The sequence below is a fragment of the Diadema setosum genome, chromosome 14 (assembly GCF_964275005.1).
Source record: "Diadema setosum chromosome 14, eeDiaSeto1, whole genome shotgun sequence".
NCBI lineage: Eukaryota > Metazoa > Echinodermata > Echinoidea > Diadematoida > Diadematidae > Diadema > Diadema setosum.
Window position 1 is genome coordinate 20389726 of NC_092698.1, and position 26242 is coordinate 20415967.

General features: G+C 38.7%; 1 protein-coding gene across 1 annotated transcript; it reads right to left on the reverse strand.

Moving 5' to 3' along the window:
* Positions 1-854: 854 nt before the first annotated feature.
* Positions 855-24340, reverse strand: LOC140238139 (enhancer of polycomb homolog 1-like). Its single transcript, XM_072318074.1, has 14 exons — positions 23985-24340; positions 15182-15338; positions 14007-14155; positions 13111-13206; positions 11904-12079; positions 11481-11561; positions 10788-10911; positions 9750-9908; positions 9133-9216; positions 8319-8467; positions 7568-7762; positions 6547-7088; positions 5558-5975; positions 855-4401 (listed from the first exon to the last, which is right to left on the reverse strand). Exons 1-14 carry the CDS (start codon positions 24135-24137, stop codon positions 4329-4331), a joined length of 2556 nt encoding a protein of 851 aa, XP_072174175.1. The 5' UTR covers positions 24138-24340; the 3' UTR covers positions 855-4328.
* Between the last annotated feature and the right edge of the window lie 1902 nt (positions 24341-26242).

Below are 26242 nucleotides of genomic sequence, written 5' to 3' on the forward strand. Positions count from 1 at the left end.
AACACTTCCTCTCTTTGTGCATACACGAATTGAAGTCCCCCGCCCAAAGCAGTATGGTGGAAAGGTTGATCCCATTATAAAGAATACAAACTATATGAAAGCATACACAATTTCTATATCGGCCTTTCCACCATACTTGCAAAGGAATTCCAAGGGACACAGTTTCACAGGCGAAGGACCAGAGATGCTACATCAGAGGATTGACATATCGTCAAAACCTTTTCGTTCCAATTCCTCTGGTGTCTGGTCCCTGTAAAGTTAGCTCAACTACAGTATTGGGGGGGGGGGGGGGGGGAGACTGTTCTCAATTTCACAGCTATAAATGACAGTAGCCAATGCAAAGATACAATGAAGCTTTTGGTTGCCAGTATTAATGGTGAACGCTGATCCGAAACCCCACTCCGGATTTAACAACACCAGAAGGGAAAACCACAGACTTGCATTGAAATCATAGTTATAGAGAAAATGGGTTACTTCCATGATTAGCACATTAGTTTTTATGATCACCAATTTTTGTTTCTTTTTGATTATCTCAGTAAATTCTGGTTGACGATGCAGTAACTGTTGCAGTTCATAAAACTGAAAGGACAGAAATCTCACGACACCGATGTCATTGAAAGAAAAAGAAAAAAAAAATACAGAGTAGTATGTTGACTGAGCATCGAGTGAGTTTACTACTTCACGTTGTAGTTACACACTTGATGTGAAAGAGTGAACAGTGACATTTTTTTTTTTTTTTGTCTTCACTTCTTTTCAGGACTTTAAATCCAAATGTTCATGGCATTTAATAACATACTAGGTTACAGATCTATCAAAGAATGATTCTCCTGAACTTGTAATGAAGGTTTTGGGAGTTTTGTTTTTTTTTTTTTTTTTTTAAGGAATCATATTTTTCAATCTGTTTTTGTAAGTGTCTGTTGAAATAAATGGCAATACATTGTACATCCAGCTCAGTAATATGCATCAGATAATCCTTCAACTATAAGTACTATCCAATATTTAACCATTCAGCTTCCCCGGGGTTGTCGAAAATGTCATTGTAGTAACAAAATTTAATCCACTTCTACAATGACTAGAAGCAAGACATATCCCAAAGGAAAGTCAATTTACATGATGCTATTGTAAGGTTAAATTAAGGCCAGAGCTTGCTATAGCAGATGCACTGGTCCAAAAACCCTGAGGCACACAATTGCTTTACTTTTATGCTTCTTTTTTTGTTGTTCTTTAGGGTGGGTCAATTTTCTCCTTTTTTTTCGGGGGGGGGGGGGGGGGGGGTAGTTAAACCTCACAATTTTACTGAAAGACATCTAGCTGACCTCTCTACTTCTAACATTACAGCCGAGGCAAATAAGCTCAAAAGTTAGCACTGAGATCTGCAAATTTCAAATCAATTTAGCCAAGTAAACTGCTCATTTATTCCTTGACAAATAGCAGGTGACTTTGATGCTGAAGTCATGTCCACATATGCAGTATCACAGAACACAATGCCTGGAGCACTACTGGCACGCTGCCCTGCACCCGACATCAACAATCACCATATTAATACACCCACTGTTTCAGTAATGACTCTCCTCCCTTAATTTGAGTAACATGGGACTTGGAACAAGACATTGGAAGGACTAGGTGCTACACAACACGAAGCTATTTGATTGTTCATATCCATTCCACTCGACATTTTCCTTACTTGTAACTGACTGTATGTTGACAGTGGAAGAAACAGTACTTAACCAACTGCCAGTGGACCAGCTTACGTTCTTTCAAAAATAATGATATCATTTGTCAAACTTTTGCTCCATTACCGCAGACTCAAGACCTTTTGTACTATTTTGGTTACACAATTAGCCCAAGATTAATCAGCAACAATTCCACTGATAGTTTCATGCATTTGCAATATGTTCTTTATCAGGTCAACCATCACCTCCATAGATAATGAACAAATTTGCAAACTTGCCATTATCAAGAAAAGCTATGCTTATGTAGGGACACTGAAACTAATTCATAAAAACAGGCATTATGTCCCTAATTTGATAATTACTTTTTCTATAATATAACATTTATTTTTTAATAGGGATTTCTCTTCAACAGCAATTTCTTGTCTAAACTTTTTTTGCATGCATGTTAGATATCACAATTTCATTTTCTACCACTGTAGACAAAAAACAATAAACTTGGGCTTTCACAGGCTTTATCATTCCTTTAAAGGGCTTTATTTGAGTGCACATATTTGTCTTTGATTTTGTTTAACACTATTTTTTTTTTTTGGGGGGGGGGGGAGAGAAAAAAAAAGCATTGTTGAATTTTCAGGGGCTAAGTTAGGTATGTGGCAATGAATTGGAGAATGGCCGTCAGATCAATGTTCTGGCTTAGAGAAATCCACTACATTGCCCACGGACAACAGACTCAGATTGGCAGACCAAGTACGATGAAGTTGCACAAACTGGGACTGGCTGACCCAGGAGTGAACGTATAATTCATCCTCAGATCAGATTCTGCTCAACACACACTAAGAGACACAGCGACTCTATTCTAACCAGGCGACCTGGCCTAAACTCTGGCTTGGAATGTCATAGATAGAACCATTTTGAAACAAATGAACGGAAGAACAGCTCCCTCTAGGCACAATAGAGCATACAACTGTTTATACTTTTTTTTTATCATTTTCACATTTTTGTTAAACATACCTGAGCAAGAAAGAAGTTTCTCAACACACCTACCCGGAGGTATTATCCACTGACATATATGACAAAATATATCTAGGTCAGGTCATAAGTCATCCAAATTAGTGACACTACTAATTTTTATCAAAACTTAAATATCTTAACATTAACACCCATGTCAAAAGAATGGGGGGAAAAATACACACACACAGCCAGGGACAAGTCTTTGTTAGTTGATGCAAGAGGGGTCTCTTCATTGAATCTGTAAGAAAAATATGGGTCTGATGATTGCATTTTGTGAGAAAGCTCAGAACTCACAAAGATCTGAGTGAAGAAAGATTGGTTTAAAAAAAAAAAAACTGATGACCGAAAGAGCAGTGCTTTGTACACAGCTCTAAGCATGCTTTGTGGCTCACTGATTTGCAATGTACTTGGGTGCGGTCTGGCTTGCAAGCAATTGTTACTGAATTAATGCATGTACCAGCACCGTAGACAATATGATCACATGTACACACATATTTGGTATTGTTCATACAATCCTAATCTTACTGTGAAATAAAGGTTCTTCACAATAATCACGATTTTGCCACTTGTCAGGGCACATTATCTCATGCTAGTATAGCTTTAACATGTTTTTCTTTTTTTAATCTTCATTCCCATGTAGCCCCAACCACCCCATTTTAGAATTTCATTAGCTGCTACAGAATGAATTTAGTAAAATAATGCTTGTAAGCAGTGGTAGGTAATACATTTTAGCTAACAATGTCACTAAGTCTGTATATTCAGCATTATTTGGATTTATTTCTTCTGCTCTGATTTAAATGAAAATGCATCTTTCTTTTTCTTTTCTTTTTTCATCTATGGCAGGGGAAAATGGGGGAATACAGAGGATCACAAACTATATGACACTTGACATATATTTGTGACTGACCAGCTACATATCTAAATGTAAAAAGGAATTAGAGCTTTTCTGAATTGGATGAAACAAAAGGATCAGACAACTATTCTTCCGGTAAACATCACTGATACCATTATTGTCCTTCAACAGGATAAACCAGAAATCTCATGTCTGTGAATACTTCAGTAACATTTTGGACACACACATATATATTTGTATATATGCTAGTGGGATATGCAGCATAAACTTTTTCAATTAAAGGGAGAAATTCATTTTTTTTTTTCATTTTTTGTTCTCTCTGACAACAAAGTCAGCATAGTATAATTTTCCACATGTAAATTCTGTTTGGATTTTGCTCCATATATTTACAAATAACGTATTGGTTAAAAATAGGGCCTACATTGCAATAGTTAATCACACAACACTGTAAAACACTGGGTTACCCTTGCTAACCTAACAGGTTTTTTTTACCATACCCTAGCTCATCAAAGACCGAGTATCAATCCTGCGCCGCCCACACAATCAACGGCTGCTTGGTGCAGGAGACATGGGTAAAGCACAAGAAGGAGGGTGGGATTAGAGACTTCCTCCCACCTCCCAACGCCTCATTCTTCAATCTCTAGCCAACTCAGTCCAACACTGCGATGCATCAATGCTCTCCCCGTATGATCCTCCAGCTTCCATCTCACAGGGTTGGATCTCACCACCTCCGCACATCACCTCTGGGAAGGAATGTTATGTTGTTTGACTGTTCTTCTTCTTCTTCTTCTTCTTCACGTAACCTCCATGGGGACAGACGGGTTGCTGGGTATTCGGTTCATGGCTGGGTTATCCTCATGGTTCTCTCTGCATTAAAGAATGAAAACAAACAAACCAAAGGTTACATCTAAATGCTGTGCACCATTCAAGTACGACCATCAAAGACATGCTGTAAAAGCGAATATTTTCACAGCGTAGAAGTTTCTGCACAACATGAAACTAGCGCAAAAATACAAGCATGCAAAAACACACATACGGTAAACACAGGAAATTCATTTTACCCATATGAGAAAAAAAAAATCCACTTTTTACAGTACCTCTCCAGAAACATACTCATCAGATAACATATCAACTGTCATATAGGGGTGCCAACAATGCCAACTGACAAAATAACAAGTCCATTCATAAAAAGGAAAAGTAGAAATTACGCGGTGTGTAACATATGTCCCCGCCGGAAGTAGCATTTTGTAGCAAAATGTGAAATATAGGTAAAAAATCAAGGTCAAAGGTCAAAGAAGTCAAAGGTCAAAATTCTGTGTAAAAGTTTTGAAGCCCTCACCTAGTGCCATCACATAAAGCAAATGGAATCAAAATCGGGTTAGAAATGGCGAAGGAGTAGCATTTTGTAGCAAAATGTACAATATAGGTAAAAGGTCAAGGTCAAAGGTCACAACTGAAATTCTGTGTAGAAGTTTCAAAGCTCCCATGTAGTGCTATCATATAAAGCAAACAGAATCAAAATTGGCTCATAAATGACCGAGAAGTAGCAAATTTAACATTTTGATCACACACGGACGCACACACGGACGGACGCACGGACGCACGGACGCACGGACGCACAGACACACACATGTACGGAGCCCGTTTCATAGTCCCCTGCTCGAACTCGTTCGGCGGGGACAATAATAAAAGTGAATTTTACCCCTTCTTTCTTTTTAGCTTCAATGAGAACAGCCCTTCAAAACTCTTGTAAAAGCCAAAGGCTACATTACATTTCTGGAAACCATAATGGCACAATTTCCCATCCCACAAAATCGTTATTTGCTAGCTGCTTTGAGAATTGACACCTTGGAAATCACGAACATCCATCATCTAAGTACCCATTTGCTCTTATGAGGGGTGTGTTATAGTAGATCATGACTGCAGTATGCCAAGAGATATCAGTGTGTAAGCAAGGAGGTAAGCGTAGGGACCTCTATAATGCAAGTCAAGTGCAGCAAAGGCTGTGACATCTCCTGCTCACCTCGCAATGGCATCAACATCATTGCTCTTCCTCTTAACACTGGCATTGAGGAGAGTTCCTCCCGATGAGCTGACCCCACTACTGCTGCTGCTGCTGCTGCTGCTGCTAGTGGTGGCGGTGGTGGTGGCGGTGGAGGTGGCACGCTCCGAGCTCTGGCTAGACTCTCTGCTGCCTGCAGAGGGTTCCCTCCCAGTCGCAGCTGACTCGGAAGAGTTGGACTTAGTACTGGACGAGAGGCTGGTGAGCGAGTCCACGAGAGATTTGGCGCAGGACTTGTCCTTGCTGTTCTCGTCTCTGCGCGACGACTGCGAGAGCGAGGAGAGGAGGGAGGAGGCCTTGTTGGTCGATGATGGCGGGGGCAAGGGGAAGTTTAGCTGTAGTACTGTGTCTGCGGGGGCAGTGGAATGGCCTTGAGGAGCTGCAACACAATTTGGAGGACAAGAATAAAAGCATCACACATAGTTGATCAGACAGCAGTAGTCACACCTTGCACTGAGCAGCAGGAAGTAAGGTGAAGACTTCATGGTTTTGTTTGCTTTAAATGCAAATAGTCTGGGCATGTTATCATTCTAGGATCAAATAGGTGCAAAAAAGAAGAAAGTTTTGCAACAATGCCTGATATACACACACTTCACTTGTACTACGTCTAGAAATCGTTTCCATTCCAAATTCTAAAAGGAAGCATTCTTTCAATATCTTGCTAATATACCAAACACAAACATACATATATCTCCCTCTAAAAAAAGTTTCTTTCAGACAATAAACCATAGATGACAGTGACTGAGCGAGCCCTTTTTCTGTGGTATTTGCTATGAAGGGCTACTCAGTTTGACATTACACTGGTTCGTTCTCACAAAACTCATCAGTTTGAAGTGAGGCTCACAGAACTGGAAAACATATGAGTACTGCATCAAAAACATACAAACAGTAGGGTTGGTATTACACATGCACAACAATTCCTAATGTTTGCTGTCTATCATCCTGATTACCTTTCACACTTGAAAGTGATTTCTGTGGACTGCTGGTCTCAACAGCCTGTATATGATTCGACGAAAATCCTTTGGATTGGAGACCAGTTCTTTCCTGAGATACAACATTGATAACACTGGGTTCCAGACTGAACTTTGACCTCGGTAACGAGGTGAAGGACACATTCAGGTCGGGAGGTGTCCCATCTTGACCTACGACATCCACTTCCATTGATTGGACATCGAGCGAGTCCGACACACCCTCCCCGCTTTCACTGTTCAGTTCCAAAGTAGACGCGACCGTGGCAGGAGTGTCCGACACGTCGACAATGATCTCCTCTTCCGCCGGATCTGTGGCAAGGAACGTCGTTGCCGACGCGTCCAGCGTTGGCGTGTACAGCGAGGAAAGGCCGAGCGTTCTCTCCGGGAAGCTCACAAAGATAGATTCAGACGACAAGGAAGGATAGAGCGACTGATGGTGGAAGGATGAGGAGGAGGAGGGATACGATGAGCTTGATTCGCTGTCTTTGCTGGGAGGGGGTGTCTTTGGTCTGAAGTGTGATCTGGAAAGAAATGAGATCATTCAAAGGGCTGTTACAACAACGGGCATGAAACATTGCAACCACATAAATTCACAATATTTCCTCCAAGAATTCAGCTTCTGTCCTCAAATTTCTCACGAAAAAAAAAAAACAAATAATGACAATTTCCAAGACGACATCCACGTGTGTAAAATCTCGCATTTCTTGGTTTCTGAAAAGTATTTCAAATACTGTTTTAATATTGCACAAGTCTACATAGTAAAGAATTACATGCAACTTTGATCAACATTGTCTAACATTTTTAAAAGAATTTTATTAATTTTCTCTGTGTCAAAAAAAAAAAAAAAGCTGTAAGGTTTCCTCAGTGGAGATAGTCAATTTATGTTAAGTGACAAAAATGTTTGAGACTGTGCACATGTCGATGGTCAAGGATATGGCACTGTGATAATGTAACATTGGCAATTTTACAGCAAAGTGCGATATCCTCATAGAATACTCACAGTCTATTGGCCCTGATCTCTTCAAGAATCTGACTGAGTGGAAGACTGGTTTGTGACGGCCGGGGGGCCAGGGGAGAGATGGGGACATCCTCCTCATCTGACGAGGAGACCGGTGAGGGTGTCCTTGGGTGAAGATGGTCTTCCAGATCCCTGAAGTCATCATCCCACGGCGTCCACGCCCGGTCCAGGATTATCCTTCAGGCAAATTCACACAAGACCAGCAAATTTACTGATAAAGTCCGAACATGATAACTTTGGTTTCCCATTTCATTCTCGGACCCCATGACCTCTACGTTTGGCTGGGTGTGCTTATTTTCAACACACATTCTACTGGGACATAAAACAATCAAGTTGCGACTCCTGCTTCTGGAGCAATTAACCACTGCAACAGTAACAAGGGACCTTTGGCACATCAAATCTTCAGGTTATCAGTAATTCCATGTCAAAAGATGTTTTTTGTGTGTGTCTTTAAATATTTACTCAAATTCTCTCATTTCTAGAGTTCCAAACTAAAAACAAAATGACTCTCCAGTGTGATGGGGATTACTACATCAAACTTTTTTGGAGTGAACAGGTCAGTCAAAAAAAAAAAAAAGGGCAATCACATTACCTAACAGACCAACAACAGGCCAGTCCATAAACAGGGAGAATTACAAATCATTTTCTCTTTTACAGACTGGCACAGACCATGCTAGTTCATCCCCACGAAGCATCCAAGACAAAAAAAATGAGGCTGGAGTGTGCAACATACCTGCCACCTCTCCCGACTCTTCTCCGTGCGAAGCCGACGCATCTCCGCGGCCTGCGTATTGACGAACAGCAGTAGCGATACCTGCGTTCTTGGAGACCTTTGTGCTGGCTCTCTGACCAAGGCCACCCACAGACCAGCTCTGGGTTGGGCTGCATAGGGGAAGAGCAATAAATCATTTTACAGATAAGAGGCAAGGCAATATTTAGTGGCAGGTTTCACATCATTCTTCTGGGGGTCATGCAATCTTGGACTGAAATATGCATAGAGGCTTTGTCTTACCACAGCACACATAGATATTTGTAGCTTACGCCTATGAAAATTTTAGAATCATAGTATCACAAGATCCAAAATGCAAAAGGCTACACATAAAACAGAGAAAACAGCATATAGCCATGTTAACTTAATGTGAATGGCACATAACTTTCATCATGGCATGTGAAATTTTCATTCAAAATCTTACTCATATAAGGCAAACCTAATGTTGCATCACTGCCATGACACAGTGAAACCACAAATAAACTTTTCCATGTGTTGTATTATTTATGTTCATACATCACAGGTAAAAACTGGGCACAGCACATAAGAAGAACAGCCTCAACATCTTGTTGCAGCTCTAGCATTGCCAATGCACTATAAGAGCAAGCCTACGCTTCCTTTGTTCACACTGGAATGAGGATTTCATGTTAGACAAAGACTGCTCATGTTTTGCAAGTACCAAGTATCTAAATGTCTCTATTGCGGTGTTAAAGCACTATTCTTTCACTCTTTCATTCAGCACAATGGGTTGGAATGAGAACAATGGTTTCAGTCTCACCGCTTGGTAGTTGCACCCTTTCTTTCTTCTAAATGCATAGATACCGTCAGGGTCATTCTCCTCTTCTTGATCTGACAATTGCACCTGGATGGACAAAAAAAGACAACATTAAAGTATGGCACAGATAAATTCTGTGTGAAAGTCTTCTCTGGAGTGACCGAACTTACAGCCACGTCATCCCACAATTCACCAATGTCTCTCCCCCTCCCCTTATCTGTATCTCTATGCATCTGTCTGTCTCACTGTCTGTGTTTCAGTCTTCCTGGTCACCAGTGTTTCTCCAGTAAAGTTGGCAGGTACATATTCTGCACTCTACTCCCTCGGATACGCCTTTCCGTTGATTTGACAATTATTCTTATAAGGTGCCATATGGTACCATACTCGTCTCTTTACTGCATCTCAAAACTGCAACAGGAGGATAAAAGTTTGGGAAAACAAACTTTGTATGCCCACAATCTACACTGCCTAGTAAAGGAAGAAATGTGCAGCTCACATTGCACATACCGTGGTCAACTTCAAAGGCAGCCAACACAACATCTCTCCACCCTCTGCAATACCTACGCTCTCAAAGAAACCTGGAGTAAAGCAAAAAATACACCAGTTTGTCTGTCACTCACTTTTGAAGTTGGCGTGACCATGAAATCTTCCTCTGTTATCCTTGCGTCTGTGTGTCTCTCTCCCCTCGGACTGGACGTAGATTGCTGTCGTGGCTTGTCCGACGAAGTTTTGTGCTTCCTCTTCTTGTACTCCCTCTTCTTCTTCACTAGCGTCTCCTCCTGGTAAAGACATTCAAAATGAGTGGTACAAAATTTGCTCGCCGTTATTTTTCCAAACACTTCGATCACAACAGGGTTTTTTTTCCCCTTTTTTTCACGATGTAAAGCAGGTGGGTATATTCATATATCTGAGGCTAAACTGCTTGTCACGGCAAAGGTGTAAAACTCTCCACCAAGCATAATTGCGAAACTCGAAGGTAATGTGTGTAACTCACTCTGTCAACATTCTTAAGCACCAACAATCCCTTCATTGGTTCAACTTACTTTCAAACTCTACATGTCACATTCATTTCTTGTCAATAGGGATGTGTGTGAAATTAGTGCATATATGACTCCTTAACATGGAAAGGGTAAAACACGACTGTTCACAATCACAGGGTTGAACTAACACAGGCAAAGAAAAAATATACAAGTATTCTTGCTGGCTCATAAAAATGAATTTGCAGTGAATTAACTTTTTCTTTCCTAAATACTGTGGACTTAGATCTTATCAATTAAACTTCTGTACTGCCTGATCCTTGAAATACAGAATAACAAAATTTCTTGCTTGTTGAGGCAATTGTGGGAAGCACGGTGCTGCTCTCAACCGAGACTTCAACCTGCATCCTATACTGTAAAAGTGGATATTTTCGCGCGACTAATATTTCACGCTTTGCCGGGTAAGAAGAGTTTTGCATGTTTTTAATTCCGCGGAATCAAGACACCAAGTACATCAACATACGGCAAGGAAAAATATTCGCGTGCTCTTATTTTCGCGCTAGTTTCTGGTTGCACGAAATGCACCAAAATGTCAACACCGCGAAAATTTCCACTTTTACAGTAGTGCTTACAGCTCCAATCCTGTCACGGCAGACAGCTATTTCAGCACAACCGCCTTACCTTTGTGCCCCAGGTACTGTACTGGTTGCCGTTGGGTATGGCTGGTATCGTGAAAGAAGGCTGCTTCTTGCTCAGCTCTTCACACTCTGACAAAATGCTCCCTGAGAAATCATCCATCTGATACCTGTGTACAACAAAGGAAGGTGGTTAAAATTGGAGGTATCTTGGACAAAAGTTAAAGTAAAAATAAAGCATCCCTGGAGGAGCAAGTGCTGCATTTGATGCAAAAATCCCCATAAGTCAACTCTCTTCTTACATAACCAACTAAGCTTGTGAGACTTGCCACACCGTGTCCGAAGTATATCAAGGTACCCTTGTCTTTGCTAGCTATAGGGCACATGCATGCCTTAAACCCTTCCAGTAAAATATATTCTCGCGTCATCTTACTCTCACCTTCTCATAATACAAATCTTACCCCATCCATCATAAATAGTTTTACTTCAGAAAATATATAGCAATAATTCTCTACGTTTTTTTTTTGTTGTTTTTTTTTTTAAAGGAAGATCTTTTGACATCCTTGATAAAGTGGCTGTAAAAGGAAGGGGTGAGGATGTAACAGGAGACCAATTCTGAATAAATATGGAGCACAGTCTACTGCGTAAGCAGGTGGGCTGTTTGTTAGTCCCAGCTAAGATGAATTCTTGATTTTACTGACATACACAACAGAATTGTTGTACTACTTGCTCAACTTACCTCTTTTCAAATATCTCTATCGTAAGATGGAGACTTTCTCTCTTGCTCTTTTCTCTTCTCTTCACCATCTCCAACAGAGTCCTGTAGAAGTAAATAGTAGAATATTCTCATTAAAGTAGATAACACACTCTATAAACATATAAACAAAGCCTACTGCCAGTACAAAGCTTTGACCTTTGTTTGCTTAAAAGATGATCCATACATTTTCTCTAAGATTAATATCCTCACAGAGTCTTGGAATATAAGTCACTACTTCTCTTGTTTTCCACCTACTCATTTCATAAAGATGATGAGTCAGAATATAAGCATTAGCTGATAAAGGATGGATATTGAGACAGCCAAAAATTCACAGCCCTGCACTCCACTGTAAGTGTTCCTGGTGCAACTCTGGATTGCAAGCGGTGAAGCACACTCAAAACTTACACTGCCTTTGCGAGGTCTCTCTTCAGTTTGAGCATCTTCTCATAAGAGACCTCGTCGTTCTTGCGGTTCTTCCTCGTCTGCATCTTCTCCGTGCGTCTCCTGAAAGCCACGTAGGGGTTGTTGCTGGTGGAACCGTCTCGCTTCTCCTGCTTGACCTCGGGGATCAGCGCGTGACCCTGGAAGCCCAGAACATACAGCAATGCAGCAATGAACTGAAAGTAGACCTGCACGGCGCATTCACTGCACACTGGATCAGCTCTGTACGCACGCATACTGCATTCACATTACTCAGCACAGGTTGATTTCTCTCTTTGTATACTCTTCAGCTACTCAAACCAGAAAAGGTCATACTACAGCGAAATGTAATTTTTACAGTGATACACTGCCATTTACCACTTACTTTTAAATTTTCTCAGTGCTTCTTTGCATTTTCCTACTGCACTCACTATCACTTGAGAGCAACAAGTAGTGAAGTAGTTACCTTGTACAAATAAGTAAAAATATATAGAATGACTATGGCATTACCATATATATAAATGCACTCTTTGTATTTGTGAATTTTATTTTCTCTTTACCAAGAAAAACCAATACTTGTAGAAACTAATACTGCCACTAATCATAAATCTACAGATAAATGCTTTATACTAATATTATATTCACACATGTTGTGATCATATGAAATCAAAAGTTTTAGCTTACTTTGCAATAGATACAATTTACTGAAAAGATTTTGTTTCATATTACTAGGCATGCAAAGGCATAATGTCTAAAAATTAATTTTTATGCATTACTGTATAAGCTGTTATTTTCACATACAGATATTTTTGCGAATGAAGTCACAGACATTTCTGAGCGATGTAGTTTTCGCAAATTTACATCGAGGCTATCATAAGTGCACTATTACCCTAGCAAACGGCGATATTTTTGCATGTTGATAAATTCGCGGTCCAACTGTGATTCATGAAATGCGCAAAAATAACAGTTTATACAGTATCCAACGCTGCACACTGGCACTGATCTGACGGTCCAGGACCAGTAACTTTTTCAGAAATGGACCAGTGAACTCTTGAAAAACTGGATACCTACTGGTCCGACAGACAGGTCTGACCAGTAGAAAAAATGGTTTAGTGTGCAGCCCTGCAGTATCAAACATCTCCTCTGGGTCCAAAGCCAGCTAACTAGCTAACTACATGCTGCCTTCACTCACCAGCCTGACTCGCTTGTTGAGCCAGTAGTCATAGACGGCTATGATGAGATCATCATCTTCTTTCAACAGTGCCTTGGCGTCCTTCAGATTCATCACCTGTAGCCAGCCATGCAGGCCATTGAAGCAGAAAGGTTTTGTGCATCATCATTTAATGAGAACCTTGACACAAACAATATCACCAAGGTTCTGGCTACACAGGAAGCTCATTGATGATACAAATCTAATGAAGGTACATGTTATCTACACAACATATGACTGGGCTGCAAAGCTATTCCAAAAATGAGTTTTGACAATGTTTTGACAATAACAACATTGAAGGAGAAAAACAAAAAGGAAATTGCCTCATATCGTATCAGATCTGATTAAATACCATCTAAAATCTTCTTGAATTCTTAAAAAAAAAAAAAAAAAAAAGAATTAACTTTGGCATTTGACCTTGTGACCTACCGACAGGAGAAACTTGTCAGGTCATCATTGAAGGGTCATGCTCATACACGCACCATTGAATTCAGATACTTCATACTCTTTCAAATCTATATTGGCAACAAGAGACTATGAACAGTGATACACGAGGAATGCCTGGATGCAGAGCCAATCTCAGTAATCCCAGGAGTGTCGTTAAGTTGCACAGGCAAAACAACAAAAAGTCACAGTAAACACAACACTAATTGAAAATTCACAAACCACTGAAAAAGTATTCAGTTCATATGGAAAAGCTTTTTATGCATTTGCCCAAGGAACATGATTCTTTGATGAACTTCCAACATTACCACCATCAACTTACTGAGAGGAAAAGGAATATTTTGACTGATAATTCATGCTGATTCACTCGTTTTCATGAAACTGGAACAAAAAAAAATCAGACAAACAATCAGTTTTCTATCACACTAACTCACCCTCTGGCCACTACCCTTCTCCAACCGGTCCATCATGATTTCAAACTTGAGAGGTGTGACGTCTGTGAAGAGCTTGGCCTCCTCCTTCAACCACTTTTCGTCTCCCGAGTCCATATCGTAGTCTGGGATGTCCTGCTCCATGCTGAGCGCTGTAAGAGATGCAATCACATGGTAAAAACCAAAGGCATTCTGACAAATTATCTTTGAATGGGTTTTGTTGGTACTTCAAATATTTGAAATATACAATTTCAATGCTAGTGAGTATGAAACCTGGGGCCTGTTTCATAAAACTTGTAATCAGTGACAACTGCCAAATTTCTATGACAAATTTGCTCTCAGCCAATCAGATGCAAGGATTTCAGTAGCTTGTCACATCTATGACAACTTGTCACTGATGACAAGTTTTATGAAACGGGCCCCTGGCCATTTACTCAAACATAAAAGGAAAAAAAATTGGTTCATATTCATTGACCTGTCTGATTTCACTTGTTTCATGCCTTGTCTCATGTGTAACGGCACAGTTTATGCAAAGTTGCAATACAATATATTTTTGAATGTTTATGACATTTCAGATCAGGAAATGTTCGGTGCTATTTCATATACTTATCATTTAATAAAAACACTTTGTGAATAACTTGTTGTTCGATGTGAGACTGGCAACACTTGTTTTGTTTTGTTTTTCCCCCAATCCTAAAATAACCCACATGTAAATCTCACCTACCGGTACTTGAAACAGATTTAGCACTCTTGAATTTGTAATGCCAATTGTTGCAATTAATGCCAATTGTTGAAATCAGTAAAACAAATGTACAGAAATAATTCAAGAAAACTCTTTTCAACATTTCCTTGTATTTGTTCAACTTTAATCAATTGAAAGTGACCTCATGTTTCCTCATAATAGCAAAGGAAGCACACTGGAATAATTTCACATTTATACATTTTCATTCATTCAAAAGGCAACTTCAAATGTCAAACAGATCATAAACTGACACTCCATAATTTTCATTTTGTAAGTCAAAAGACAACCTGCAATCAATTACAGCATACATAAATCAGGCCTAAAATCCTAATTCAACAGGTGATCATAAAAAAAAGACACACCAAAAAAATTGCCCGAGATGGCCGGTGCCGGGACTGTTCCCAACCATTTTACAGCAGAAGATTACAATACTCACGCTGTACATGAATGTACTGCCTGTTCTGCTTGCAGTTCGATTCATACAGCTTCTCATACAACTCTTCATTAGAGAGAACCTCCGGCGTTGGGATGACCAAATGATTAGCAGAGCCATATACCTGTTGAGCTGATATTGCCCTCTGCAAATGATGCTCCTGCAAAGCAATAATGACAACGGTTGACTTGTTTATCTCTTGCTACACTGAAGACCCTATTTTGTTTTAAATCATTAGGGCAAAGTGAAAACTGATAAAAAGAAAATCTCTTTTGAAATATATATTACACCATACAATTATTTCATGTGCTGGTTTCAACAACCACCACAAATAATATGTGCTACGACATACAATTGTACATGTACAGAAAATATTGATGAGTTCAGCAGTCAGTCTGAATATCAAATCAAATGACCATTTTCTCATTTTTGTGTGTTCTTTAGCTATGCATATAAAAATATGTGTATGCATAAAATAATATAAAACAGTGCAATTTGTTTCTAGCAGTGAATTTATGAGGCCAAAGGACCAAAATATGACATTACATGTATATAAATTTTTGATAGTGCAATTCACGGTTTTGATTAAACAAGATAAAGCATTTTTCAGTACCTACTGTATCCCAAAGGAAAAAAAAAAAAAAAGTCTATAAAGAGAATCCCTTACTATCAACATAGAGAATCAATGAAAATGAGCTCCCATACCATGGATATCACTGCACTCTACTATTTGCCCTAAGCACCGATTCTTTTCATCAGATCATGGATGTGTTGGGACCGCGCGAACAATGTACAACTTCACATTGGTTGTCAATTTTGTGTTTTTTCTTTTACAAGTTTCAAGGAGAAGTTACCCATGCACGAGACCTGCTTGCTTTTTTTTCTCTGCATTCACATTTCAAGAAGTATATTATACATATACACGTCTCCACAACACCCCAGCCTGAAAATTGTATCATTTCTCTATTAAGCAGGGCATTACAAATGATATCTCTCCCACCAGTCCAAAAAGACATTTGTGCAATGGCTCTACAGTGTATACCATTAACAGGCAAATGCCCATTCAGGTTATTTGCCCAACAGTGGCCTGGGCCAGGTAGGCAGGTGGGTTTGTAGAATCCTGCACTGGCAAAATTAGAGAAAAAAATGTAAAAAAAAAAAAAAAAAATAGTACAGCAAAGGTGCACTGTCCTACACACATATTTTGTAGGCGTGGTAAAATACAGTAGTTCTGGAACTACAAAGTACATTTTTGTACATGTATGGGATAATGACAGTTTAACACTCACAGCTACAAAATACATAATTTGCCATAAACTATCACTGAATTAATCACGTTGAACAGGTTTTATATTTTCCTAATTTTTCTCTTTCTTTAGTTTCTTTCTTTTTTTTTTTCTTTTTTTTTTGGTGCTAATTGAATCATGTAAGGCCAAGTAAAAAAAGAAAGCAGTTTCTCGTCCGGGTTTTTTGAGCAAGGCGATGAGGGAGGTCCTTACTATTTGATATCTTACTATTTTTTCGAGGATTGTCAAAATGGAAGTAATATGTGTTTCTCGTCCGGTAATTTTGAGAAAGGTAATGAGAGAGGGCTTTACTATTGTCTATATCCAATTTATGAAATGACTATCACTCTGGTAGCTGTGTTATGAGAGACCGGGTCCCAAGTGTATGTCTTGCCTGCACTCTGTGCATTTTCAAACAAATAGATATATACTACCATACTTGAAATGAAACTTCATGCATGCTGAATAATATATGTGCTTTTTCTTTCAACTACAGATGTCAAGGGAAAATGACCATCTTAATACTGGTATCTAGGCCTAGTGTTGTAATGGCATTTCTGATACCCGGTACCAGTGTAAGCTTGCAATTCTGATGTGTTGTGCTATTAATTTAAACAGGTATAACAAAATACCAATGTACGACTGAAATAAATTCCATGATATTCAAAACACTGATTTATCTGTCATTGGTATCTGTGACTTTTTGTGTCCACACAGCTGGTATGTATATATCTGCATCTCTTCACAGTACAAATATATTGTAGCACATTCAACTGGAAACTGGCTTGTACAATTGCAGAGATGGATGTCAAAATGATACTTGCTGATATGGCATTATAGAATTAAACCTTTAAAGATGTTTCTTCATGTTCTAGACATTTTGATGAATGATATTGCATACCACACGACAGGGGATACGACTCACGGCCGTGTCCTTGAATTTACATCGTAACGAAAAGTACATGTATCCCGCAGAAATACGAGACAAACCAGAATCCGTGGAAAAGTTATTCATTTTGTGGATACACCCATTTAAAAATCTACATTTGGTGGAAAAGCGCATTCATTTTCTCTTCAAAATAGAACAAATCCGTCATCGCCGTCAGATGTAACGTTACAGAGCTGAGTGTACGGGCTTCTACACAATCGTCATTCGCATGCTTGTGTTCATGCGTGCGTGCAGACATCTGACAGGCCAGGGGATGGGGACCCTGACACCTATAGACAGTGCAGCAGACACGCATGCCATACGCGGCCGGCACGGCCACGGTGCACTGGCACCATACCTCGACACTGCACACACATGCACATAGTCACAATGACATGAACATCAAACTCGATACAATCCTCACAAGCATTTGTACAGTACAATTCATCCGCTTAAAATATGAGAAACGGGGAAAATACGAACAATGCGCGAAATATGTGTGGAATATCAGCGATTGTTCGAAGAAACGTTGCCGCTATCGCGTTCACGACGTACCGAGTGCGCTGTATCCATCATAGCCCAGGCCCGCGCCCGCCCGCACCCTTCCAACTACAGTGGTTCGACTGCTTTGTGGGTCATTCCTTCTTCTTGCCGAGCTCGCAGTATGAAATGCATGCGTTATTACATACGCACTACGGAAGCTACAGCTATACTACAGCTAAGTAGAGGACGCAAGGCGTATACATCACGATTGGTACTGGTAGGTGAACTGTCGATTTTTTTTTTTCAGCGGCCGAAAAATAGTAAATATCAAAAAAGTCGATGCGGCAACTGAAAATCGATGCGGGCGGGGAGCGGGCTGGGACGAAAATTATGAATTTCTTGGTATTTTCAGCGCCATTTTGAAAATAGTAAATAGTAAAAAAATCGATGCGGCGGCCAAAATCGATGCGCGCGAGGACGAGAAACTGGTTTCTTTTTTTACTTGGCCTAATCTTTGCAGGTAGATCAAAAACTACCAAACTATGCCCTGTAATACTACATTGTAAGCCTGTATACCTGCAAGGTGATCAAATGGCATACAAAAATGTGTGACTCAGTGATTGCACAACACAGTTCATTAAAGGTGAAGGATGATATTCCACAAATCAAATATAATATTTCCATGCATTTCTGCAGGAAATATTACTGTATGGCATCTCATCTTACTCAATGTTTTTCACACACACACACACACACACACACAGAAGCCTTTCAATCCCATAGCCTAGTCCTTCAGAAGGGACTAAGAACTGTCAGTCAGTCCGTCCAGTGGTTGGTTGCTTATTTCAAAACTATGTGGTCGCTTCCTAAGCAGACGCATAAAAATAACCCTGAACTGAATTCAACATCCTCAATCAAAATTTTCCAATATTTTTCTGAAATACTAAGTATTGACAAAAAGGGAAATGATGCTAAATCTGAAACACAGTAAGATCATCTGGGGGAAAACATTTGGTTCTGACCTCACAGACTCCCAATTAATTGGCTCAAACCATATTTACGTGACATGGAATTCATGAAATAGTTAATTTCTTTCTATGATTGACATTAAAGGGATGGTACAGTATCGGTGGAGATGAGAATTGGGTTTTTAACTTTTTGCGAGATACCAAGAAAGCACTTTTGAAAAAGTACAGGGCATACCATTTTAAGAGGAATTCAAAGTTTATTTGATGAAAATCGGGTTTGGAATGACTGAAACATCCAAAACAAAGTAAAACAAAGCGAACGTAATAAAAGGTGGCTCCCACACTTTATCAATCACTCTGTTTTGGATATCTCAGCCATTTCAAAACCAATTTTCATCAAAAAAACGTTGAATTCCTCATGGAATTACATGTTCTTTCATATTTCATTAGAGGTTTCTTATTGTCTCACCAAAAAATAATAGAAACTATAACAGAAATAATCTCAAAGAAAACTATATGATCCCTTTAACGAACTGGCTTCATAGATTACTGAACAATAATAGAATATTACTGTAAAACCAGAAACATTTGCAGCATCAAACTTTCCCTACTTGGAGCCCATAGCTTTTTTTGCAGCATGACACTTTCAAAAACTGCCACTGGCATTCAATGCATTGTGTATAATATTTTTGCATGCATTCTACATGTACTTTCACAAATCTTGGCTCCTCAAGAAATTTGCGAAAGTTTCATGCATAAAAAATTTTTACAGTGCTATAAAATTTTGCAATTATGTCTGTTGTAAAAGTAGACATTTTTGCACATTTCATGCAACCAGAAACTAGCATGAAAATATGATATATGTACCACTATTCACTGCCTTGATTCCGGACAATCAAAAACTTGCAAAGTCATCTTACCCAGCCAAGCGTAAAAATTACTTGTGTAAAAATATGCACTTTTTAAGTCGCATATTTTGCTCCACGTACACTCGAACAAACCATGGCAAAAACCTAAATGACAATGACCATGAAAGTTTGGGGAAAATCGGGCAATCCGTTCAAAAGTTGTGAATATTTAAAGTATCTGCCCAGTCACTGCCAGAGAAGACTACTACAAACTTTATGTACAGTGTATGATGTCACACGCGTACAATGACATAAAGAAAATAAAAAGAGAATTTCATAAAACTTTACTTTTTTAATAAAGTGCACATTTCTTCGACTTGTTACCAACGTATGTTAAGGGTAATATCATTCCTGCTGCCTTCTAAAAGAGAGAAGTCGAGTGTTTTTTTGTCATGCGAGAAAAGTGAAAATATGTTGAATTTTCTTGATTCTTTCATTATATCTTTGTACACATGTGACATCCCAAGCTCTAGTAGTCTTCTCATCCACCCTTGACTGAGCAGAAAGTTCAAAAATTCATAACTTTTGAACGGATTGTCCGATTTTCCTCAAACTCTCACTGATATGTTCTACTAATATTGATGCATTCACTCAATCCACATGTCTATGAAGGAGAACTTGTCCTTTAAATTCGCTTCAGGTGGCTTACATTTCCACACATTTGCTGCTAAGTGAGATACTTTGGCCTTTAGCTTCTGTCTGATCTTGGTGAAATTTTTGTTTGTAAGATTCTGCTGTATATACTATATCATTTGACTTAAACACAGATTTGTCATAAACAAGCTGTAGATCAATTTTTTTTTTTCTTTTTGTCAGTTAATCATCAATGACTAGACAGAAATGCATTGTACCAAATAATTCATGGTTTGGTGAATAATCATTTGAATCGAGTGCTCTCTTTACAAATAATTTTACATTGTAATAACATTGTAAAAAAACAAACAAACAAACAAACGAACATACGTGTAACGATTGTCAGTATGAATGACACAGGTTGGTTTTATTGTTTTCAAGAAAACAAATTTAGCAAAAACATTTTGCTGTTGGGGTGATGAGACCTTGTACTGTACTAGCAAATGACAAATGTTCAGGAGAGCTAAAGGAAAAAAGACAGCCAAAGTACTAGGATCCCCTTTCCTTTGACATGACATGATGGCTTCGTTTGGTACACTTGTAGTAAGACAGCTAGGATTTCGACAAGACATCACTTGACTGATTATCTGAAAAATAATCCAAAAAAGTGATTTTCACCCAAATTTGAGAGACAGTACAAGGTCTTGTCACCCCAGCGACGATTTGTGTATGATGTCAATAGGAGATTTATAAATTGATGACATCATCACCTCATAAGAATAATTTTCCAACTCAAATTTGGTTAGCATTTTTAGCTGATAAAAAATATTTCGAAATGGTATCCTGTACACTTCTATGGAAGAAAACTGCTACACAAAAGTTAGCTTGTGTAGCAGTGGTGTAAAAATGCATACTGTAGCAAATTGCGATGCGATACCAGGAAAATTATTCCGTTTTGTGCACCGTTTCATGGCAACATATGATGCAATATTTGGTACCCTGGGGTACCAAATGAAAATTTGCCATTTTGTTGAAGTTTTTCAGCGCTGTACCCTGGGTCACCAAAAAATGTGTAAAAACAATTTTTTGTATTATAATGCACAAAAATGTCTTGTTTGTGATTATGCAACAATTAATGCACGCAAATATTTTTTTTTTCTCATTCACATCTATGCTCTGTTGTAATCTTCACTTTTGAATATCATTGTACATGTTATCGTAAATACTGATTTTATTATGTAAACTTGAATACAGCTGTAAGTGTGTGTTTACTAAAAGCGTACAACATCTTACATACAAAAAAAAAGAAGAAAAATCTGCATTCGGATTGTCATTGCCACATCGATTTATGCCCGCATTGATGAGAAAATAGTCACCATGACAGCATTGCACAACTGTATGATAATGGACACAAGATGGTGCTACACAACACTGTACTCCGGGTTACAACGGTACCATGGGGTACAGCCAAATCATGTGTACACTGTACATGAAACTTTACAATCCCTTCTCTCTTATATTCATAAAAATGTCTACTTTTACTGACACTTCCTCTTCTTATGCGAAAACATCTTAATATGTTTTCTTTTTACTTTATAAATCAAAGCCAACTAATTGTATCTTTGTTTGAGAAACAAACAATGATCTCTAATCTGGATTGCAGGAAAACTTGTTTTCAGCATGAATAAATTATGGCAAGTCTGTATACAGTATTAAGTGCCAAATCTTCACATTGTTATATGTCACAGATTTATAAAACCAAAGAGATTTGCAACCAACAGAAACAAAATAAAAAAGCACTGGAATTATTTTTTGTCACACAGTAAAAAGTGTGTAATAATTCCCAAATAATATGAACACTCTAGTGTCATATTTGTGATCAGTGGTTTTGTTTTTATTTCTTATTTTAGTTACTACCTGCATTGCACATGCCGCAACTCAAAACAGGATGTGGGTCTGTTACATGTGTACAGGTGCATCATAGGTTAGTGTAACTACATGTATACACAGTCCTGTCGCTGTACACAAGTGTCGCGACAAAGAGGTCACTTGCAGCAATTTCTGCAGAAATGCACAACTGCCAACTGAAAAAAAAAAAAAAAAAAAAAAACTGCAGCAAAGTTTCCATTTTCCAGTACTGCTTAAGTGCTTTTTTTTTTCTTTTTTTTTCACAGCTAGTTCTAGTTGATGAGAAATGTACTACATGTATAGAAGTGATCCAAAAAAACAAATGAAACAATTTTTATTTACGAGTTGAAACTGGATGTAAAGTGATGATGCCAATCATTTGTATTTTTGGTAAAGAAGTCTTTTCAATTTCCTCAATTCCATCACTCAACAAACTTTCACTTCGGGTTCACATGGTTATGTGTGTCTGATTACGTTGCAATTATGCTAATACACTACACTTTTGTAGGCCAAGAAAAAGAAAAAAGAAAAGTTGCACTGGCGCAACGCGACCGACTCTAAAAAAGTCCCCTACTCTCGAGATTTAAAAAAAAAAAAAAAAAAAAACTTTGCTATCGCGATCACGATAGCACAATATTTTGATATCAAATGTGCAATCACTATCGCTTCTGCGCAGTCGCCATCTTTTCCCATAGACAAGTCTATTTCACCAGTTCTCATTTGAGTTTCACCACAATTTTCATTCTTTTTAACCTGCTTTTTAATTTATCTGCTTGTTTTTATTAAATCCCCATGTGTAGGAGCATTTTTTTTTTTACATTCAGCTGTTTTCACAATTTTTTTTTGCAGTAAAATATTGCGTGATGTCATTTGCCTTAAAAAAAAAAAAAAAAAAAAAAATTGACCCACCTAGGACTACCCTATTTTCATATAGCTTTTTACGCCTATACAATTTTTAATCTTTGTTTTTTCCCCTACTCATTTACTACATACTGACTAGCAGGCAATTTTATCGTAGTGTACACATGTCTACATGGTGATACAGAGGCTCACCTACACATGGCCTCATACACACTGGACATAGATCGCGAAACACATTCGATTCCTTACACACACACAAACACGTATTTCGATACACTCCAGCAATACATTATTCATACAGCAGCACTGCACTGTGTAGCAGGTCTTCTCTACGTGCGCAATTTGGCAATTAATGATGAAAATTCTTGCCCGCTCAAGAAAAAAAAAATGAAAACGTAAAAATTCAACAAATAAAATTTCTAATTACGCTTCAAAAACTTCCGCAAAGTGTTTTGAAGAATGAACTGTCAGATTATGTCACAATGATAGACATCCCAACTGGATGCAAATATCACTGAACGAGGTGTGTACCAACATCGCGATGACGCAGCTCGGGAACGCGGATTCCCGCTGCGGCGATACACAACTGTTACAAGCACGAAAGGCGGGATTGAAACCTGATCACGTGACATGCGATGACTGTCCTAAATCTTCTCATTCAGTACATAAGAACATATTTTCCGAAAAATACATGGCATGGAGTATGTAATACTCAAGAAGTCACAAAAAAGCCACGACAGTGAAAAGAACGATATGATAAATTTCACTCTGAACCAACAGAGGGAATATTTTTGTCCCTATGACGGGCGTTTTACAAAATGGCCGCCAAAATCCGGGAACCTCATTACGTATGCAGAAAATCAAACTCATTTGCATGAGATAAAGACTCACCGATTCCTCCTCTTTTTCCATTCCTGTAGGCATCTGTGGCACCGCCCGATTGCTTGTCGAAAAATCTGGTAAATCTGGGAGCTCGTCTGTCATAAAGACAGGCATCGGCTTTGAGGGATCCGGAGCCCGAGCTCGAAAACTTAGCTTGCTCATGATGGCGATTTCCCGATCACCCCTTAAAAATGCCAGAAAATGCCTCTTGTGGCCAATATGGCCGAAATCACCGAACTGATGTCAGAGATGACGGTATCATTCGTCCGCTCATTCGGTTGATGTAGTTTGAAATTTGCTAGAAATCACAAATTGAGCGAAAAGAAGGCTAAAATTTCCGCCTTTCGGCCCAACAACATGGCGGACACAAATTTCGCAGCCAACCCACAATGCACTGCACTGCCGTCGATATCTTCGATGGTTCTAGGTTGCGCGCGCAATTAATAGTTGCGTGTTCATAATGGCGTATCGCGGGAATTGTGCGTGTGCATTGAACGGATGGAGCAGAAGCCTACGGAGCGAGTACTTTTGCGATGATAAATATTATATTCGGTTAGTGACATAGATCACCAGAAAATGTGGTGGTACCCAACTCAACTTGAAAAAAAAGTTAGCATTAAGCTTGTTTGTTCTGGCCAACACAAATGTGTACAATTTCCTTGAAATAATAGTCTGCTTTGAGAGTCGATCAGCGCATTGATCGTAAACCTGATCACGGATTTTGTTTACCATCGAGCCTGATAGGCCTGTGTATACAGTGCTCACAAGCCCATTCGTCTCTCTCTATAACGGGGGTGACATGGCTTGTCTTCTGGGACTCCTCGTCAAAGGAATCGTCAGAGTTCCCCCCCCCCCCCCCCCCCGTGCAGGATTTAAAAAAAAAAAAAAAAAAAAAAACAGATTTAAGAGAATGGAAAGGAAATGGGAAAGTTAGGAAAGAAAAAAAAAAAACGACAGAGAGAAAAAGTTGTGAGAATGCAGATTTTATACAAGCAATTTGAAGACCCGGACTTTTCTCCTCTCTCGCCAGTGAAAAATTGCGGTCACTATTGTCCTCCTCGCCTTCAAATGCAAACATTAATTATGTATGAATTTTGAGTGAAAATCTTCATTTTCACTCAAAATTCACACCAATTTCACTCTAAATTCACTCTTTTTTGTATTCAGTCCTTCAAGAGTGAATATTTTCACTCAATTTTTTAGAGAGTAAGTATTCTCACACCGATGAGTTATTTATATAGAGAACAATATTTTTAAAATCAATGAATTGTATTACGATGTATTATTACTTTTGCTACTTCATGTACATTAGCTTCCAATCCCCCGTTAGTTTTCAAAAATGTGTTTAGCAAAGATTAAAGTAATCATAAATACCTCACTTGTCAAACCGATCACTAACAATTTATCCCTTACTATATCTTTACTAAATCAACGTTAATTGCAGTGGTCTAAAATTATGGAATTTCCTTGATAGAAAAATCAAAGGTTCCGTCAGTTTTAAATCACTTTGAATAAATTTCAGACTGAAAGTTTATCAACGTAAACCCCATCACTTCATTATTTTAATCGCCCCCCCCCCCCTTCTCTATTCGCTTCCTTTCCCTCACTAGTCTTGTGTTCTTTGGTGACCGCGCGCTTGTGTCTTTATTTTGTTGTTGCTTTTGTTCTGCGATTGTGTGAATGTGTGTGTGTGTATGTGTGTGCAATGTGCGTATGCATACGTCATGTTACTGTAGTGATAAGTGATGATTTTGTATAATGGTTAATCGTATCATGTACCTTATGACTTAGTGAGGGTAAAAACCCTATTGCATCATACTTAAGTCCCTCAATTTTCATTTCCGGTCGTAATTTCATGAAACAAAACGTGCTTCTTATACCAACATGGAATACAGTACCAGTACTATTTTAACGTTTGTAATATATACATGACTGTATATTGTTTGGAAATTGAAATAAGAATGAATCAATCAATCAAATTAATGAACGGATAATATCTCGGTATGAAAATTATTCTGTATATACACTGCGGCCATCTACATTTTGAGCTTTATGCTGTTGTTGTTGTTTTACTAGTGGCGATTTCCATATATACATTTTGTCTAATCATGATAATTGCATGTTATGATAAGGGGCCTGTGTATTTCTTATGTTGCTAGTAACTACGCCAACATTCAAGGTAACAACAATAGACAAAATAGATGTTGTTGTTTGCTTGTTTCGTTGCATTTCTTATGTTGCTGATAAGTGACTATACGCTATAACAT

Excerpts from the sequence above, each read along its gene's own strand:
- LOC140238139 (XM_072318074.1), bottom strand. The coding sequence starts at position 24,137 with ATGAGCAAGCTAAGTTTTCGAGCTCGGGCTCCGGATCCCTCAAAGCCG. Across the intron at positions 14,156-15,181 it reads GCAGTACATTCATGTACAGC|CGCTCAGCATGGAGCAGGAC; the intron begins GTGAGTATTGTA and ends CATCTCTTACAG. Across the intron at positions 9,217-9,749 it reads TGGTCACGCCAACTTCAAAA|GTGCAATTGTCAGATCAAGA; the intron begins GTGAGTGACAGA and ends TTGTCCATCCAG.